Source organism: Poecile atricapillus, chromosome 25 (genome assembly GCF_030490865.1).
Source record: "Poecile atricapillus isolate bPoeAtr1 chromosome 25, bPoeAtr1.hap1, whole genome shotgun sequence".
Classification (NCBI taxonomy): domain Eukaryota; kingdom Metazoa; phylum Chordata; class Aves; order Passeriformes; family Paridae; genus Poecile; species Poecile atricapillus.
This window is the reverse complement of record NC_081273.1, coordinates 6,340,481-6,360,337: the sequence shown is the minus strand read 5'-3', so window position 1 is coordinate 6,360,337 and position 19,857 is coordinate 6,340,481. Positions and strand designations below refer to the sequence as shown.

The 19,857-nt window shown below is 53.9% G+C and overlaps 1 protein-coding gene across 5 annotated transcripts in view; it reads right to left on the bottom strand.

The window, feature by feature from the left end:
* Positions 1 to 19,857, bottom strand: part of SIK3 (SIK family kinase 3) — a 66,459-nt gene that overhangs the window by 3,131 nt on the left and 43,471 nt on the right. The window contains exons 5-22 of one of the 5 annotated variants that reach the window (XM_058857007.1): positions 16,358 to 16,482; positions 15,973 to 16,096; positions 15,120 to 15,238; positions 14,678 to 14,788; positions 14,396 to 14,539; positions 13,795 to 13,875; positions 13,576 to 13,685; positions 12,974 to 13,127; positions 12,213 to 12,368; positions 11,625 to 11,695; positions 8,562 to 8,705; positions 5,761 to 5,911; positions 4,876 to 5,001; positions 4,479 to 4,564; positions 3,692 to 3,801; positions 2,722 to 3,082; positions 1,820 to 2,517; positions 1,643 to 1,709 (exon numbers count right to left, since the gene is read on the bottom strand). In XM_058857007.1, the coding sequence (XP_058712990.1) occupies positions 1,657 to 1,709; positions 1,820 to 2,517; positions 2,722 to 3,082; positions 3,692 to 3,801; positions 4,479 to 4,564; positions 4,876 to 5,001; positions 5,761 to 5,911; positions 8,562 to 8,705; positions 11,625 to 11,695; positions 12,213 to 12,368; positions 12,974 to 13,127; positions 13,576 to 13,685; positions 13,795 to 13,875; positions 14,396 to 14,539; positions 14,678 to 14,788; positions 15,120 to 15,238; positions 15,973 to 16,096; positions 16,358 to 16,482 (2,924 nt within the window). In that variant the 3' untranslated portion in view covers positions 1,643 to 1,656. Of the gene's footprint in view, positions 1 to 1,642; positions 2,518 to 2,721; positions 3,083 to 3,691; positions 3,802 to 4,478; positions 4,565 to 4,875; positions 5,002 to 5,760; positions 5,912 to 8,561; positions 8,706 to 11,624; positions 11,696 to 12,212; positions 12,369 to 12,973; positions 13,128 to 13,575; positions 13,686 to 13,794; positions 13,876 to 14,395; positions 14,540 to 14,677; positions 14,789 to 15,119; positions 15,239 to 15,972; positions 16,097 to 16,357; positions 16,483 to 19,857 lie in introns of all 5 variants that reach the window. The other 4 variants (XM_058857003.1, XM_058857004.1, XM_058857005.1 and 1 more) reach the window with 4 other exon arrangements.

Below are 19,857 nucleotides of genomic sequence, written 5' to 3'. Positions count from 1 at the left end.
TCAAACTGCACCCTCATTACACAGTCTAAGGAAAAGCCAGGGATGTAGGACTTGGTGTAGATCAATAGCGGGAAAATGGAGTGATGTAGGATTTGGTGTAGGGTGAAAACAGGAATGCCCAGGGGTGTAGGATTTGCTGTAGGTAAAGGTACCTGGGAAGCTCTGCTTGGACCCGAAGCAGTGCAGGCCTGAGTCCAAGTGGGTTATGGAGGTCATAAAGGAAAATGGTACGAGCAGTTGCATCCCAGGACATAGTTTACTACAAACAGCCCTGTCAGAAGGGCTTACACAAGCCTATTTGTAAACATTTATTTGCTTTTACTCATTTACAAGGCCTTACAGTCTAAAGTTCTTCTCCTTTGTGTAACCAGTCCTTGCACCAGCAGTGCGGGGGCCGAGGTTTGGCTTCTGACTCCACCAAACCTCAGTGTCCATCTAACGGGCTTCAGTGACAGGATTCAGACTCACAATTTCGTACCAAACCCCCTCCAGAGCTCCCAGCCTCCGCTGAGCCTGGGGCGATTCCCCCACTCCAAGCACAGCAGGGAAGTGGAGCTCTGAGAGCAAAGAGAATTGAGAATTTAGGAGGATTTCAGCACAGCCCAGCCTTGTCCCTGCCCCCCGCCCACGCTCTGGGGGGTCAGGGCTTGGCAGCCCCACTCAGCCCTCGGAGCCAGCCTATCCCAGCCCGGTACTTTCCCAACAAACCCGTGCTGTGTCCCTGAACAAAGCTGGGCCTCCTGTGCCCTGGACACAGCTCCTCTGCAATAGGGCCCCGAGTGCTGAGGGCAAGCTGGTGGCTCCAGCCCAGCACCCTGAGTCCTGCAGGGAATACTGATCTGCCCACTCAGCCTCTCCTCAAAGCCCTCTTAGTGAGGGGTTCTGAGGGTGGTTTTCCTGCAGAGGAGCCTGTAATTATAGCTCAGGCAGGAATTCTCTGACAGCCCAGCGCTGCCAGAGCAGCCACCGAGGAGCAAAGGTGCAGCTGCTTCCAAGGAGTAGGAAAGGTCTGCAGACCCTAATGGCAAGTCTAAACTCACTCTCTCCAGAACCCACCCTTCCCAGTTCAAGCAGGGATAGAATCTTGCTGCTGCAGCTGCTTCCCAAAGTGCCAGAAAAGCTGCAAGGCTACTGCAGCCACAGGACACTGACCAACACTGTTACTGTGTGTGTTTGTGGGAGCTTTGGCAGTGCCTGGACTTGAGGGTCTGTGCTTAAGAGCAGCAATAAATGACTACACTGAGGTGTACAGCTGAGGTGTGCTGGCAGCTGAGATGCTCCTATCTTGTGTTTCAGGGGATGGGCAACATCACCAGCAAGAACAAATCTGTGGCTACCACGTAGCATCCCCAGAAAGATGGCAGCAAGCTGGGCCCTGGTCTTTACCTGCCTGCAGAAGTAGGTCAAATTCCCAAGCCAAGCAACCCATCAGGCTCCTTCCTTATTCAACCCTGTTTATTACAGAGGCCGTGCCTGCAATTTACTTCAGGCCACAAAAGCCAGAAAGAATCTCGGTAATTCTGTGCTATGCAGAATATGTCAGGAAACCCTTGGTGTGCCGGGTGGGACGGTGTCCTGGGCAGGAAGGTGAGTGCCTGGCACGGATGGACACCTGGCCTGCACGGGCAGCAGGGAGCCTTACCTCTGCTGGGCACCTTATTCCTGAATCCAGGTGCTGGCTGATGCCGGTACTGGTGCGTTCCCAGCTCCTGCGCGGGATTAGCAGTTCCTAGCAAAGATTCGGGGTCCCCGTGCCCTCCTGCGTTTACAAGCAGAGGGGTCTCGTGGCAACCTTTGGTCAATGTGTTTGAACTCTTACTGTCAGGAAAGCTGTCCCTGTTTCCCTCGCAGGCGCAGTCCTCCTCCATGCTCTCCGAGTGGAACAGGGCTGGCTGGTGTCCGTATCCCTGCGGCGGTGGCACGGACGCAGGGACCTGCTGGATACATTCTTGCGCCCTGATTTTTAGGAGATGTTGGGGGCTGTTCTGGGGGTGGTACGTGTCAGCACTCTGATAAGGCAAAGACAACGACTGGCGCTCCGAGAGGTTCTGTCCCATGCTGGTGCCCATATTCCCAGCATCCCCTTGACTAATATGCCTGAACAACTCTTGGAATTCTTGCTGCTGCTGCTGCTGCTGCCGCCGTTTGATGAGCTGTGCAAATTCTGCCTGGGGCAGCCGCATGTCCGTGTGCCCCGTGAGCGAGTGCCGGGGGGAAAGCAGTCCCTGGAGGATGTGCGGTACCTGCTGGTGTCGGCTGTAGTCGGGAGGTGTCGGGGACAACAGTGCCTGCTGTAGTGCCGATGCCGTGTAGTGCTGCTGCTGCTGATGTGCGTTCGGAGGGAAGCTGGGGTACTGGTCGAGCTGCGGGACCTTCAGAGCTTGCTGGGCTGCAGGGAACCCCACCCCTCCCGGCGGGCTGTAGTTGCTGGGGGAAACGCGGGGCTGCTCCGGGAACAGGTGGGGGTGTAAGTGCACCTGGTCGTAGTTGGCGGGGGGATACCTGCTCACGTTCAGACTGCAAGGACAAGGAAAAGGACAAGTGAGCGCGCTGCTGGCGGGAGCCAGAGCTGCTCCTGCACGGGAGGGGCTTCCCTCCAGCGGCCCTGGCCTGGCTCAGCAACTCCTTCCCGGCACAGGGAGGGAGCAAGCACAGGGCAGACTGGCAAGGCCAGCAGGTCTCGTGCTGAGATTCTGGGAGCAGGCAGGGAGGGGCCCTCACCTGTGCGACTCGGCGCTGTCGGCGCTGAGCTGCTTGGACAGCTGCCGGTGGCCGTAGCTGAGGGAGGCCATCAGGTTGGCGCGGTGCTGCATCTGGATCTGGCTGGCACTGGGGCTCAGGGACATCCCCCGGGTGTGGGACGCCAGGCCCTGCCCGCCCACCGAGGCCCCGGGCAGGAGGCTGCTGCCCACCAGGTCCCCGGGCTCCTGCACCTGGATGGTGACCTGCTGGGGCTGCGACTGCTGCTGCTGCAGGGCCAGGCACGTCAGCCCCATGGCCGGGGGAGGGGAACAGTTACCCGACTGCGGGAAGATTGTGTTGTGGGATGGCATCCCTTGGAACTGGGACTGGGAGGCAGCACCTACAAGGAACAAAAACCCTCAGCACCCCTGCCAGCCCAGGGCGAGGCTTGGGAGCGAGTCTGCTCCATTCCCCGAAGTGCTGGACAGGGCTTGGATTAACCTGGTCTAGTGGAAGGTGTCCCTGCCCGTAGCAGAGGGCTGGAAAAGGATGATCTTTAAGGTCCCTTCCAACCCAAACCAGGCCGTGATGCTATGAATCATTCTGTGACTGTGGGCCAGGCTGGGAGCCCAGTACGTGTCCGTATGGGTGCTCTGTCAGGCTCTGCCAGTGTGCAAAGGTCAGAGCCAGAGCCCCTTGCACCAAAACAGAAACTCTGCAGAGCTGACAGTGATTTGCATAAACCTGAGCATATCAGCCCTTCCTCCCCACCCCCGGGAGCGATAAGTAAGGATCTTGTGACAAGGAACCCGACAGCACATTCCAGCTGGCAGCTTCTCGGAGCGCTCGCTAACACCAGCCCTTGCTGCCAGATGGAGAATCTTTTACATCATCAGCAAACTGTGCAGGGCCTGGGCTGGGGTGAGGAATTGAGCCCTGGCAAACCCCTCGTGCTTCCTCGGGGTTTGATGGGATCACATGGCCCTGCCCAGCTCCCAGAACTGCTTACCATGGGGCTGGAGCACGCTGCTGCTCACGGGGGGTGGGCTGCTGTTGGGTTGCCTGAAGAGATGATTGTTGGGGTGGTTCGGGGGCGGGCTGGATGGCTGGATCCGTAACCTACGTGGGGAAACAAGCACCTTCTCACCATGCCTGCTCCTTGTCAAGATGCTGTCTCAACTGTGAGAACTGATGCCAAACGCTGCGTGTCTTGTTCAAAATAAACACCATAAAGCCCTTGCTGGGGATCCCAAGGTCTCTGCAGCTTGGCTTCTCCTCTGAGAGCCACCTCACTTGTCCAAGTCACGCAGGGAGTGAGCATGACCTGGTGGCTACCACAGAAACCTGGGGACAAGGACACTGCAGGCTCACCTCCTGACTCACTGCACCTGCTGAGACATCCTGATCTCACTTCCCCTAACTCAGCCTGCCTCACCCACAAGTCAGGGTGCTGAGGGCAAGGAGGCTGAGCTCACCAAGGGCCTGGAAAGCTGTGAGACACCTAAGGAAGCATGAGAGAGCCTGGCTGCTGAAGTGGCAGCTTCAAGCCACTCAAAAGGCAGTTCTGTCAATCCTCTGCTCAAAGCAGGTCTGTGCCTTTGAATCAGATTTCTCTTATTCTGAAGTCCTTCACACAGAATCCAGCTCAAAGGACCAGGCACATTCACCTGAGAACTGGCTGTGTCATTCTGACTCCATAAACCTCCAACTCAGCCTGGCCTCTCCTGAGTGTGTCAGCTCATCCCTGGGCTTCAGGAAGAGTAAAACCCAGAGCTGTCCTAAATCCATTTCTTTACCTCTGGAGCTGGTGAGTGAGCAGAGCTGGCTGGTTTTCACATGGAGCTTGCAAGGGTGGAGATGGCTGGGGAGGCCGGATACAGTCCTGAACCAGGCACCACAAGAAAACAAGAAGTGTTTGCAGTCAATGTCTCAGTCAGTAAATTTAGAAACTGCTGGGTGAAGCAGGACATATCCAGATTCACCGAGTGTCAGTGCCTGACTGCAGCCCTGGCTGCCACAGCTACCACAGCAGCTGTGCAAACATTTCTGCTGAAATCCTTCAGCCTTCCCGCTACAGCAAGCCCAGCAAACTCCCCTCCCTCAATCCCCCCGGGACCTGCTCACGAGTTGTGTCTGCAGCAACACAGGAAAACAGAGCTAAGCCTTCAGCAGCTCTGGCTGGGGCTGCACTACCTGAATCTGCTGATGAAGAATCTGATGGTGCTGCTCCTGCTGGTACAACATGTGCTGCTGCTGCGTCTTCTCCAGCGTCCTCTCGTCCATGTGCCCACCGTACATCTTCTGGAGCTGCTCACACTCCTGCAAGAACCCAGCACGTCCCATAAATGGTGCACAGCACCCTGCTGTGTGAGGAATGCCCCGCTCTGCAGCCCATTCCTCTGAGAAAAGCTGGCAAAACAAGCCTGATCCATTCCCTCTGACAGAATCAGGTGTGCAGTGACATGGCAAAAAGCCAGGAAAGCAACGGGTGCACGTGACACCGAGCTGGCACCGCTGTGCTCCCTCAATGCAGGCAGCAAGCTCTGGAAACAACACTTCAAGGTGAGGAGAGCATCTCATTTGTGCCGTGCTGCAAGGGGAAAGGCCTGTCCTGGGGCCAAATGCTGCTCCAGCCATTGGCAAGCTGTGCCTGGCTGCGCAGGGAATATCCCACAATACACTCCAAACTCTGGTGGTAGGAGCTCCCCTTTCCTGGGAGACCCTGGAACAGCCCCAAAACTGCTGCCAGAGGAAATGGGGGACAGCAGGAGCTGCAGTCTGACAGTGCAGAGAGAGGCAGGACGCCCATGGGTGGGCACAGCATGATGGTTCTGCCCAGAGAAGAGGGGGCAGGAATCCCCCCCGGTGCCCAGCTGCAGGTGAACAGCTCATACATGCAGAGGACACTCAGGGTTTGCTGCAGTCACACATGGCAGGAACAAACCCTCAGCTCCAAGTCCCCACTGTGTCCCTCAGCCTTTTGTGTAAGGATTCCTCTTTTGCTTCCTGAAGCAGCAGGACCGAGGCAGTAAGAATTCCCTGTGGAGGCTGTTTTGAGGACCCCCACCCCTCTCTCACCTGCTGAAGCTGTTTGATGCTGCTGTTATTGCCCATCTTCTCCAGGTGGGCTTTGAAAGCCTGGATGCTGGCAGCCCCGTCGGAGAAGCGCCGGACCGGGGAGAAGCGCTCGGTGGGGAGGTGCAGAGTGTTGGAGTCCTTGTAAATAGAACTGAACACAGGGGGAAGGGGTCAGTGATGTGACACCAGCCAAAACACAAACTCCAGCACTGACTTTCCATCTCCACCAGCCTCCCAGCTGCCTGGATGCTCCACACAGGGCAATCAGAACGGGCACATCTGAACCAAGCTGTGCCCAAGGCACCACAAGCACCTCCCCTTCACTGTGATGTTTCTCTGCCATCAGAGGGAACCAGATCTTTTTCAGGAAGCTGTTTTCTCCCAAAGTTTGGGCTCCCCATTATCACTGAGCTCCTGCCCTGCCATTAGGTGGTACCTGTGTTATCAGGAGCAGAGATAACCTGGCATACACTCATCACAATGTGCCCCACAGCAAACTGCTGGGGCTCTGCCTGCCCTCAGGGCTTCCGGCCAAGTGCTATCGGTGGGACCTGATTTCTGTGCAAACCACAGAATCACAGGGCTGGGAGGGACACCTTCCACTATCCCAGCTTGCTCCAAGCCTTGTCCAGCCTGGCCTTGGACACTTCCAGGGATGGGACAGCCACAGCTTCTCTGGACAATCTGTGCCAGAGCCTCCCCAGTCTCACAGGGAGGATTTTCTCCCATCAGTAAAGGATTTCTTTTGTAAAGATTCTGCAAATTCCATCTCCAGAACCCAGCAAGCAACACTTAATGCACAGGCTCCAGCAGTAGCCTTTGTCTGTGAGAAGGTCATGGAGATGTGCTCTTTACAGCACCTCTGACACCAAACCCAGCAAGAGCCCACCTGGCTGCAGCTGGAGTGGTCCTGAGCTCCAGAGGTCACTCTGAGGGCCTGTTCCAGGCTCCCCTTGTCACAAGGTGACTGATGCTGGACCACTTTCAGCAGGCTGGGTTCTGTTTTGTCACTGTCTCTGCCTTAGGAGGACACAGTTCAGTTTCCTTCCAAGTAAAGAGCTGTACTCCTGCCTTTTGAAGCCATCCCATCCATTATCCTGATCCATTTGTTCTCCTGCTGCATTGATGGAAAGTAGAAGCTACACATAAAATCATGCTGAGTTTTTGAAACCCATGTGGGCAAGGCAGAACAGCTGCACTTCCCTGTACAGCTGTACTTCAATTCTGCTTTCAGATATTTAACGTGACAAAACCAGGGGCTACATAAGAAGATACATAAAATGGCTTAAAATAGGTTAAGGGCTAAAATAAAACCCACCTGCCATTCAATAATGTGGTTTATTTACACAATGACTGCTAATTTCTGTGCCAGGTATGTCATGAACTCACTGTGGAACACTCTGTTTAGACCATGGTCAGATGAAATTTCCGTGATTTCACAGGAAAAACACAGAACAGGCTCACAGGACGTTACAACACCAAGAGTGGAACGAGCAGATACCACCCTGCTCATGATGCAACAGCCTCAGGACTCCAGAGCCAAGAGACAGAGGTGACACCAACATTATTTACAGGGTAAGTGTGTTTAAGTCTTGTAAAAATTCCGTTCCTGCTGTGCATGAGGGACTTGGCTTACCTTTAGGATTTGCAGCAATCCTGAAAGCAGGACACAGCACATTCTGCTTGTTTTGCAAGCAGCACTGCTCCTCCTATCAAACTGTGGCCCTAGAAATGTTTCCCCTCCTGCTCTTCCCATCCCCCAGGCACCTCGGAGGGAATAACTTGAGGGCACAGAGGTGTTTATCTCGGTTTTCCGGAGCTCCAGCGTGGCACTAGCACTGTCTCAGTCTGCTCAGAGTTCACCTGTCCCTGCTGATTACATCAGTGCTCAGCTCAGCAGGTCTCTGGCTACAATAAAAAGGGCTTTGTCAAGCCAGCAGTGTGAGCTGCCTGAGGGGCTGATCACCAGCACCAGCCTGCCCTGGCAGCCACTGCTTTCCCAAGGAGCAGCAAACTCCAGTGTGCAGCTGGTTCACCCCTAGCACTGAGGGGTCAGAGCACTTTAAAGCATTTTTAGGAGGATTTTTTTTTTTCTTGAGAGGAATTTAAGCTCCCTCTGTGGCATCAGCATCTCCGGTTGGCTGCTGTGACAATGACTCTGTCACACTGACACCTCTCCATCAGGACTGTCCCTCCCACACATCCTGAGTGTGTTTAGATCTAATCCAAAGCTTTTCTCTTTCCCAGACATGGTGATTTTGTTTTCCTTCCCCATCCAGCTTCCTTTTCTCACATCATTCCCATCAAGGGTTCAGGTGAGAAATGAAATTACCCTTGAAAAGCTTTGCAAAGAGACTTTGCAGTCAGAACACACAACTCTGGTGCAGAACAATGAGGGTTTTAAGCTCTGCTGTGGATGACTCTTGATGCAATCTTTTGCCTTCATCTGCCTCCAAAAATGTTCTGTAGCAAATCTGCTACCTTGATGCCTACCATTACAGAGGGAAAAGCTTTCCTCTAAAAAAACCAGCTTATTCCCAATATTTCTGTGATGGCAGCCATTCCAGCAAATCATCTCCAGCCACAGAAGTGGGACTGGAGGGAAGAGCCAGCCGATTCCTGCTGGTCCCTGCAGCCAGGGAGTCAGACACCCTCTGCTCTGTGGGTCTGCTCTTTGTCCCTGTTCCTCCTCCTCCTCCTCACCCCTCCCTGCCAGCGGGATGTCCTCAGTGCTCCATTCCAGGGCCACCTGGGCAGGACTCCTGGCGCAAGCTGCCCGGCCGGCCGGTGCCGTTACTCACCGGTGCTGGTCGGGTCCCAGGTGTGGAGCCCAAGCCCGGGGTCGGAAGGACTGCTGTCCTAGCTGCCTCTGCAAGTCTGGAGGGATTTCAGCTGTAGGGTTGGTCATGGCCAGAGTGTGCCTTTTTGACCTATTTGCCAAGTATCTGCAACAAGCAGGAGCACATTTTATAAGAGACTGATGGGAGTACTCCGAAAACAGGGAGTGTTAGATAAGCCAGAGAAAACGGGAAGGAAGAAGCTTGTGCAGCGCTCAGAACACGCCACGGACACGCTGCCCATGCCTGTCACAGCACTGCCTCACCAGCGCTCTGGGGACAAGTGTAGCTTCAGCTGCTGGTGCTCCACTGCCAGCCTTGGAAGGGAAGAGGAGCTGTTTGCTCTTCCCAGCAGGAAAGGCACGTTCCACCTCAAGGGGAATGCTGGTGTGTCCCTTTGGGAACAGCATCCACTCGGGCAGCTGTGCCCCTGTGCCAGCCCTGCGCCAGGGCAGACAGAACCCAGCTGGAGCCGGGCACAGAGCGGAGCTGCTGCTCCTGCCAGGGAGCCTTTGCTCCTCAGAACGACCCCGGGACACCCCGGCCCAGCAGGGAAAGGGTGCGAGGGGCACCCCAGGCTGCTCCAGGAGCATGAGGAAGGGCTGGGCTGAGGCAGGGCTGTGCCAGCCCGGTCCAAGTGCGCCATCTAGTCCCTGCTCCGCTGCAGGAAAGTCGGGAATGGCCCGGGATGTGCAGAGAACAGAACCTGAGCGGCAAGAGGGTCCCTCCCTCTGGAGCCACCAGCACCAAGGCTGGGCTTGCCTCTCACACCAGAGCTGGGAGACAACAGCTTAAACAAAAGCCCGCTCTGCACTGGACAAGAGCTGCAGGTCTCCTGGAAACCCCCCAAGGACCGGGGAGGGGGAACTTGGAGCCTCTGCTCCGGCAAGGATGTGAGGAAGGGCCAGGCAGTGCTGAGCTGCTGCCTGCCTGCTGTTCCTGGCACAGCCGAGCCCAGGGCACGGCAGCGAGGGGCCGAAGCCCCTGCCCAGGGCTGGCACTGCTCCCAGGCTGTGCCTGCTCAAGGCCGCTGGGCTGAACTCAACCCTTCCTGCTCTGGTAACCAGAGCCAAGCGCCACTCGGGCAGCGACACCTGCGAATCCTCACCTTTGCTCCTTCCCCTGCAACTGCCCTGGGAAGCAGAAAGAGCAGCAAGCGAGACAGACTTGCCCAAACCCAGCCTCTCTTCGCTGCTGAAGCCACTTAAGCAGAAGAAGCAGGTTAACAGTGCCGTGGTGCCCCGCCAAAGCCCGTGCCATTAGCTGTTTAAGAATCATTTGATGCAGACAGGGAAAGGTTCCCAAAGAGCTTTACTGTTGTGGTTTGCTAAGATCATTTTATTTCAGCCCTCCAGGGAACAATCCAATCACAAGCTCTAACAGCGTTTCGGGTGGAAGGAAGTTTCCCAAAGCTCAAAGGAGATGTGACTGTTCCCTGGAACAGAGAGAAGACTGTGCTCTGCTTTCAAGGTCAGATTAAGGAGGGCAAAAGCTGCTCACTGGTGGCTGCAAACAGAGTATTTGGGGCAGTGTTCTGAGAAGCTAAATATTTGCATCTGTCCCTGATGTTAATGCTATTTACCCTTCTCCTCTGATGACTACTGACATGTCGCAACACAAGGGGGTGGAGAGCAAGTTAACACTCAACCTGGATGGTGCCTTTTCAAGGCCATCTGGTGGAAGAAGAACATGTGCTGTGAAAGAACTAAGGGCAGCACTGTCGAGAGCAGCAAAGTGACCTCTGAGTCCAAGGGGACTTGGTTTTCAGTGGGATCTGAACATTTCAGTGCCTTTCAAAACACTGCACAGGGGCTTCAAAATGTTTCCAGCTGAGTTAATGCTTTAAAGGCTCAACTGAAACCTTCAGGTTTAGAGTAGTGAAAATCTGCCCAGGTAAGATGTCCAGGCATCCTCTTGCCAGGAATGAGATTTAACATGTTTGCATGTTAAAAGACCAGCTGCTGCTTGAGGTGCTGTCAGAGGACATTACTGGCCCTACATTAAAGCTGTTAATGGCTGTTGAAGCTATTATTGAGGCTACAAGCAGACTTTCTAGGGTGAGGCAGGCAAAAAGAGTCTCAGTGCAGTCTGTCACTGCTCACACCCACTGCTCCTTGGGAGCACTGAGAGCAGCACAGCTGGCCAAGGCTCTGGAGCACAATCTGCACCCACCCAGTATCACCCTGCCTGCAACAACCCCCAGTGTGAACCCCTGTGAGCCCCCAAGGAGCCACTCCCTTACCCAGGTGATGACCTGTACAAAGGGGGGATCCAGAAAACTCTTCCAGTTTGAGGTAAGAAGCAGGAGCACCCACCACACGTAGTGCCCAGCTGGTTAGCAGAGAAGAAACTATGCAAAAGCTCCTAAGAAAATGTTAGCAAGGCCATGGTTAGTGTGTTCATGGACTGAGAAAGTACAAGCACGTTCTACCCTCTTCCTACAATGTGTTTAGAGCAGACACAGAGAACAGAAGTTCCCAGCCTGGGAGCTAATAATGCTTTCCTTATTGGAGCAGACTATTTTAAGGCCTGATGCTAAAATTAGCAGCTAGAGGTACCCGTAATTCCAGCAAGCTCACTTTGTTTGAGGCATCAGAGTTGGATGTTTACTGCATGTCTTGATACAAAAGCTGCTGCACTGGCACCCAAGGCCACAGAGGAGATCCTCCCACCTCCAGCACCCAGCAGGGAGGGGAATCCCTCGGCACTCACTTGGCAGGTTAGTGTGGATCGCATGCTGGTGCACACTAGGCAAAGGAATTTAGCAGTTCCAAGAGTTTCTGGAGAACCTACTGCTCAATCAGCTACCCATTTCAGGGGATTTCAGCTTTGCAAGCACCCAGTAGTGCCAGAGGAGTAACTGCCTACAGTAATCAACACCCACAGGAACTGGAGAAGTGTTGAGCCTTCGCTGTAAAATCAGCAGTGGTGCCCTGACGAGGTGGCTGTGTTTGAATCAGCTCTGGAACAGCCCAAGGTGAGCTTCATGGAGGTAGGAAGGGCAAATGTTAACGGAGTGGGAGTTACCTCTGCACAGCTTCCTGATCCGGCTCCCCATCGGAGCTCTCCTCGTCCACAGGGGTGACAGCTGGGACAGCCTGTGGAGAGAGAAGCCACAGCTCAGGAGGACACCCAGCACAGTCCCCTCTGCACAGGGGACACCTGATCTTCCCCAACAAGCTTCCACAGGGCTGTGTGTTGGCTCCTCTGCAGCATCAAGGAAACCTGGCCAGGAACCCCTTCCAACATTCCTTCCCCCGTCCAACTGCCTGGGCAGGGCTGCTGCTACTTGGAGAATTCATTGATACAGATGCACCCAGGGAGCGAGAACACGCCTGAATGCCTGAGATGGACACTCCAGTTTTCTCCACAGGATCAGCAAAGGACAAAAGCAACCATTAAAAAGCACACAAACACCGTCAGTTCCGGAGAGGGATCCACAAGCCCACCTGCCAGCTCCAGGAGAGCGAGCGAGCCCTGCGAGGGGGAGCAGGGGAACCTTTGGCAGCGAGCAGGCACATCCCTGCAGGGCTGTGCCCGCTGTGACCTGGGCACAGCCGCCTCTGCCTGCAGGAGGGGATATTTTTAAGCACTCTGCCGTCCCCTGCTACTCACTGGCGTCATGGTGACGAGCGGCGAGGGGCCCCGGGGCCGCTTGAGCAGCTGCTGCGCGTGTAGCTGGATGTTGGCCCCGCCGTCCGACGCTCGCCGGCCCAGCGGGCCCATCCCGTTCAGCAGCTGCAGGGTGGGGGGCTGCAGCAGGGACTGCTCCTGCAACACACACACAGCAGCGTTACCACCCCAGCCAGAGCCCCAGGGCACGCTGCAGGAGAACACAAACCCTCTGGGCTTCAGGGATGTCACCAGCATCTCCAGTGATGTGGGGCAGGGGCAGGCAGGCTGCAAGCTGCAGCTCAAAGCCAGGCAGCACAGTCCTGTTTCACCCCAGCCCATTTTTTAATTTCATATTGTACTGCTCCTTCATTCTTCAGCTTTTTCACAGAATCACAGAATGGTATGGGTTGGAAAGGACCTTAAAGATGATCTCATTCCATCCCCGTGCCATGGGGGGATTCAACTATGCCAGGTTGCTCAGAGCTCCATCCAGCCTGGCCTTGGATACATCCAGGAGTGGGGTATCTGCAGCTTTTCTGGGCAACCTAATCCAGTGCCTCACCACTCTCACAGTAAAGAATATTATCCTAATATTTGATCTAAACCTACTTTAGATTGGAATCAACCAATTGGAATCGTGCATAAAGAGAGTAACTCTTGAGGCTTATGCTGTCCAAGGAGTGACAAAGAGGGAGCAAGAGTGAGCACAAACACCCTCCCAGCTGGCAGGGAACAGAGCACAGCAGGATCATGGGCAGTACCTTGTACTCCAGCTGCCCCGTGGGCTGCAGGTTCTGCCTGGGCAGCACATTGTGCATGAAGTTCACATTCGGGGTCACCTGCAGGAATGGAGCCTGAGGAGTGACACGGGGGAAGCCAGGCAGGAGCTTCTGCAGGTCTTCCATGACTTCCGTCCTGGACAATCACATTGGAGAGGGGAATTAGCCATGATGTGAGGAAACCCCTCACAGACCCAGTACACCCAGCTTCCCTTCACAAAAAGCTTCTTACTGCTCTGGAAAATGGTCACACAGAGCAGCCAAGCCACTCTTTGGTTTTATTTATCCCTTTTTTTCCCTCCATGTTGAGATTTGCCAGAATTAGCTCTTGGCATTAACCTCAATGGCATTTATCACAAACATTTCACCTTGGACATGACAGCAGTGCAACTCAGGTGAGACACTTGCCTTGACCAAAAGCACAACTTACCCAGAGCTCCAGGAGGAGCAGGAGGAAAAGTACCTGATCCCCATCTAAAATACTGACCAAGCTGTGCAGGGGGACTGGGACCTTTAAAGGAACACCCAGAAGGACCAAAGTCACATGCTGGGAGTGAATGTCCAGGTTAGAGGGCAGCACTCACCGTGGGTCAGCTACTCCCACTGTGTGCCTCCTCATGGAGAGGTAGCGGACCAGAGCCTCGGGTGATGGTTCCTCCCCTTCATCACTGTCCAAGTTCATTGTTCCATCGGTCTGGGCAGGACAAACGTTGGACATGTTGAAATGCAACACCAGGATCAAAGGAAAGGCTTCAATGTGAGCCAGAAAAAGAGCTCACAGGGGTCTCAGGGGTGTGTCTCACCTCCACAATTTGGTTCTCAGGGTTGATGAGCTGGACTTGGGGCACGTTGATGTTCATGGTGTTGCCTGTCTGTTCTGTCTGCTGAGTGGAGAGACCAGGATCAGAAGACACAAACACAGCATTGCTTTACAAACACTGCTGGATTAACACCAGCCCTAAGCACCTGGAACCAGTGAAGAGCTGTTTATTCTCAAGAGGTTGCCTGTTTACCCCCCCTTCCTTCTGTTCAGGCAGGGTCAGCATCTTTTCTGCTTTCCTTATGACCTGGCCTCTCCCAAAGCAAGTGCTCATTGCTCCAACAGCAGCACAAGGTGGCAAAGAAGCATCACACAGCAGCCCTGGGCTGGAACTCCAGCTCCCAACAACTCCCTCAGTTCCTTCCCCTCTAAGTGAGCAGGGGACTGTCTGAAGGATGTTCAGCCAATGCACACACTGTTCCTAACCTCTGGAGTAGGGCACCCTAAGCACACACCCAGTTCTCAGGCGAGGAACATTCTGACACTCCAGCAGGGTGTGGACACCCGTGAGCAAGTCTGAGTTTAGCAGGGAAGGGCCTGGCTGGCCCTGCAGGGCTGGAAGAACACTGGCAAAGGGGATGCACCTGGATGTTGGCCGAGGTGGGGAAGGTGACGGTGCGTGGGATGCTGGGCGAGGGGGCAATGCGCAGGTTCTTGTGCCTCTTGAGGCGGTCGCAGAGCAGGCTGTAGATCGCGCTGTAGTGATCGTACGCGTCGGCTCGCAGCGACTGCAAGGCAAAGCAAGAGCGGTCACTCCTTCTTGTGCAGGGATAAAATACAATTTATACTGAGCTGAGGCTGCTCAGCTGCCACCAAACACAGCCACTGATCAGCACGAGGAGCAGGCAGGACACGCCAGGCCTCACCTGCACCGTGCGCTCCTTGTCCAGCCCCATGTCTGCCATGGCCAGCAGCACGTCCTCGTTCAGCGGCTCCAGCTGCCTCTCGGTCTTCAGGTGCTGACACTCCGCTATCAGCTGTGGGGACACAGGAACACAGTCAGGGCTGACATTCCCAAAGGCACACTGATGAGTCACAGCGCTCCCAAGAGCCCAAGCACCGGGCTCTGGCTGCGGCTGGCATGAGGTCTGATGGCAACCCATCCGAAATCCAGCTCCCAGTGCCACGGGGGAAGATACAAAAATGTACTTAGATTAGGAGTGATGTGGAAAGCAAGGCCAGGAGACGCAGAGAAGGGAAAGGCCACGCATGGGAATGAGTGTTCCCAAAGAGCAAAACCAACACTGCAGCACCACGTGCCCAGAGCCCGTCTGAGTCACTGAGCAGACCCTGCTCGCTGCTGCTCACCCTGTCAAACTCTGCATCAGCCTCCCCCAGCTTCATCCACTTGTGTTTGCAGATCTGCTCCATGGAGAGCCTCTTGCTCGGGTCCAGCACCAGCATGTGGCGGATCAGGTGTTCACACTCTGCCAGGGAAGAGAGGCTGGGTCACCCGTGGGGAGGGACACGGCTGCTGCAGCGTTCCCTTTCCAGGCTCCCCTCTGGGAAGTCACCTCACAAAAATACAGAAATGCTGCTTCTCCTCTGCACTTTGCACCTGCTGGGCCCCCAGTGTGCCACGCTGCTGCAGACATTGATTCCCCTGTGTTAGGAAGGAGGGAATCCACCCTGTCACCCTGCTCCTCCCCATCCTGATGTGAGTGGCTTTTGGAGGCTGAGAGCAAAGCACCTGTAGAATGTTCTCCACTCAACAGCTCACTGTGAGTGACTTCTCCTGTGATTACACCTGTGCTGTCACCAACAGGGACTGCTGAGGCTCTCCCGTTTGGCACAATCTAAGGGATTCTAAGTTTGCTTTGAAAGCTCCACATTTTAGCAGAATTTTCTGCATGGAGAGAACCTCCTCCCCAGATAAGACAGCAAACAAGGAAGTTTTCAGCTGGGAAACTCCACACAAAATTACTCCTTAACCTGACAGCAGGCAACCATATGACTCTTTGTTAAGCTGATTTTATATGAAAATTAATCACACTTTTCACACCCAAGATTTACTATTAAAGTGTTTCTGCAGCAGCAGGACACAAACACTCATCTCTGATGGGGCTGCTGCTGGGAATTTGTGCCCCACAATGCTGTAAAAAGCTAAAACTGAAGGAGGTGCAGTGAAAAGCCCCGTGTCCCCAGGTGCCTGCCCCCTTACCTGTGGACATGAAGAAGGGGATGCGGAATTTGCCGCTGAGCACCCGCGCGCGCAGGTTCTGCAGGGTGCTCCCGTCGAAGGGCAGGGCCCCGCACACCAGCACGTACAGCACCACGCCGAGGCTCTGCGCCCAAAACAAACCCAGTCAGCAGTGCCAACCGGAATTCAAATCCATCTCTGGGTAGTGCACGCTTCTGGCACCTCCCCAGAGGGAAAATACAGGACGTAGTAGCCAGAATGCAGTTCTGGAAGCGTTTCTTTGGAAAACACTTTTTGCTGTGTCAGGGCTTTTCTCCAAGACATGTACTGAGCACTCAGGAAGCAAAGCCAAACAAACAGAGCAAAAATCACATCAAAGTCAGAGAGAAAGAGGCTCATCACATACCCAAATATCAACCTTTGGCCCATCGTACTCCTTGCCTTCAAAGAGCTCTGGAGCAGCATAGGGAGGACTCCCACACCAGGTTTTAAGGAGCTGGCCAGGGGTGAAGATGTTGCTGAACCCAAAATCTGCAAGAACAAAGAGAACAGATGAGAGGAATGTGACTCACTCCGACTGTCCTGAACAAATGGCATTTCAGTAACTTGCTGAGTCTGGCCAAGTCATGGACAATCCTGTAATGGGTAACTGGTACACAGGCACTGCAGATGGAGTCACTGAGGTTAGAAAAGACCTCCAGGGTCAGCAAGTCCAAGCTGTGACCGATCCCCACCTTGTCACTGCCCCATAGCACAGAGTACCATGTCCAGTCTTTCCCTGGACACCTCCAGGGGTGGCGACTCCAAATCTCCCTGGTGCCCTGAGCTCTGGGCAGTGTCAGCAAGGACAGAGTGCAAAGGGAAAAAGAATGAGAATTCTGATTTTTCCAGAAAACACTACAGGGGCTGCAAAATTTGGTTATGGTGGGCAGCTCTACAGAGTTAAATCCTTCACCAGGAGCAAATAACAAATCCTGAAAGAGAAAGGTCTTCACCTCACAGGCAGCCAACCATCAGCTTAGTGGGCACTAATGGCATTCTCTGTTAATTAACCTGCCTCCCACTGGCTCACAGCTGGGACCTGCACTGCAAAGGGCAAGGAAAGCAGTCTGGATCCAAGAGAAGGGAGCTGGTTCTTATAAAAAGAATCTTCACTAAATTTCCTTTCTTTTTTTTCTCCTCAGTTGAATTGAAGCAATCACAGTCACAGAGAGGAGTTCTGAGGTGTCCACATGTTTTTTCTAACAGATTCAAGATTACCCAATATTACCAGTTAATTACCAATTCATTACCAGTTCCACAATGAACTCCAAGTGAGGATCACCAGCAATGGCCAACAGCTCTGGGCCAGAGGCAGGCAAATCCCAGAATGCACTAACTGATGAGTTTGTGCTCCCTCTTGCTGCTTTCCTTACAGGATTTTCCATGACCTAATTTCAGGTGACTCCTCTCCTCCCTTGCGCGGTGTCTGCAGAACCCAGCAGACCACCTGGTGCTGCTCCTGCCAGCTCAGCTCCAGGGGACACAGCTGAATTCCTTCTCCCTGTCCCTTTGCAGGGAGGAAATTCTCACTGGGGAGATGATTAATGCACGTGGAGAATACCTGACACAGCCTGTTCCTGTGGAAACACCTGGAGTACACAGCAGGCTGCTCCAACCCCACCTCAGAGACGGTTTATGCACAACCCCATTTACCAGAGATGGTAAATGTTCTTTAAAGGCACTGTGGTATCAAAACAAGGCACTTACATGCCTGTTGGGTTTTTACTGTTGGCAGTGAAACCTCCAGTCAGTCTTTGGAGGACAATTCCAGGGAAATAGCACACAGCTGCACAATTGTCTTTTCCACCTCTGCAAGCTTTTGAGCTGCTGCCTCACGTTCAAAGCAGGATGGGTAACAAGTGCCTGAGTTACAGCCACCGGAGCTGGCAATAAATGCTGCAGCACTGGATGTATTTCCCAACACACAGCACTCGTATCAGGGTTAGACATGAACTCCTCATGACCGTGGAATTCTGGCACTTCCCATATACTGAGCAAGTTATCCTGGTTTAGTTGCTTTTATTTGTCCTTGTAAGTGCACAAGTAGGCTTTGGGCACCCGGGGAACCGCCTGTATTTTCCAAGGAGTGCACGGCACAGGCAACAGGCCCAAGGTGCTCCCCACTGTGCTGCCCAGGTCACAGCCAGTGTCAGCAGCAGGGGCAGGGCTGTGCCATTCCAGGGCTGTGCCATTCCAGATCCATGCCATTCCAGGGCCGTGCCATGCCAGCTGGCAGCACTGCAGCCTCGGAACAGACACGCAACAGCTGCCTCCTGCACCCTCCTCTGCTTCCTGCAGATTGGTCAGCTGGGAAACTTCACCCCTTCCACATCGTGTTGAAATTCATCCAGGGATTCACAGCACTTTTGGACGGGGAGAGGAGGTGGGGAGAAGGGAAAATGCAGAGTCTGTCCTTAGGGAACGGGGCCAGCGGGTCCCAGATCTCGGGGTGAACGCTCTGCTCTCCCTGTGCAGATGCTGCTCTGCCCAGCCCCTCCCGGGCTCAGGGCAGCCAGGATGCTGGGCTCTGTGGGGAGCTGGAGCCAGGCAGATCCTGGACAGGGACACTGCTCCCAGGCTGCAAACAGCTTCCAGATCCCACCTGCGCTGCGGGACTGAGGTCAAGGCTGGGGAAAACAGCAGGGCTTTAAAAACCCAAAGAAAGTTCACGGGAGGATTTGAAAACCCCAGAGCAACTAAGCACAAAATCTAAACCAAACAAAAACACAAGTTACAACTTAAATAAACTTTCTTAAAATCTATGGCCAAGGAGATGCATAAATCCAAATCCTCAGGGAGCAATCGGGTCTCATTCCACAAACAGATGCAGAGGGAAAGAGGAATTTTTGAACAGCAAGGTGAGTCACAGTGATGTGATACAGGGAAAACATTTAAAACAAACATCTCTGCTACAAAACACTGGGTCCAGTCCCTCAAGCTTCCTTGGAGCAGAGCTCAGGGAGTGGCTTCAGTCTCTGCCCAACAGGGATTTCATTCTCAGGAGGGGAAGGAGCAGCCGACTCCTGCAGACGAATGCAAAGCGATGCATAGATCGGATTCCTCTCTGAAACCAAAGCCCGGCAAGGCCGGGGTGTTTAGCAATCATCAACTCCTGGCTGAACTCTGCGGCTGCGAGCACAGGGAACGCAGTGCCAGCAGCTACTGACTCAGACTCTGAGAAGGTACACTGGAGAAAAAGCATCCATGGGAAAAATGAGAGCGAGGGTCACAGCACGGGGATCTCGCTGTTTACGGAAAAACAGCAAAGCGGCAATCAATCAAAAAGCAACCCAAACTGTGAGCCCTGGTGAGAGCAGCAGCCCTGCCCAGCCCGGGGCTGCAGCCTGGCAGCCGGGACCTGCCTCATGCCAGGCAGAGGATTTGAAGCTGCAAACGGACGTCAGGTGGAAAGTGCCAGAAAACCTGCACTGATGAGAGTATGAAAAGCTCTGAAGTTTGAGTTAGACACGGTTAATGGGTTTGGCAGTGAAGGTTCAGCTGGTTCTCCACCAGTGTAACTGGTGTGTGCATTTCTGTAGCATTTCTCCTGGGAGGTTTGGTGTGGAGCAGATCTGTTGCTATCACTTCTTTTTTTTTCTTTTTTTTTTTTTTTTTTCCTCTTGAAACAATGGAAGAACTGGTGTCAAGTTGTAATTGCTGAGTTATAGGGAGAAAACTTAATACTTGGAAAATCCTATACCATAAATCAGCTTTTCCAGGCTACTTTTCAAAGCACTACAGCATCTTCCTGCCAAGGCAAATACTGCCACCACCAGGGTGGGGACTATCTCCTGGAGTCATTCTGGGAGCACAGATTTGGAAGGAAAATAGTTTCCAACTCCCTTAGATAAAAAAAGGTTTCCA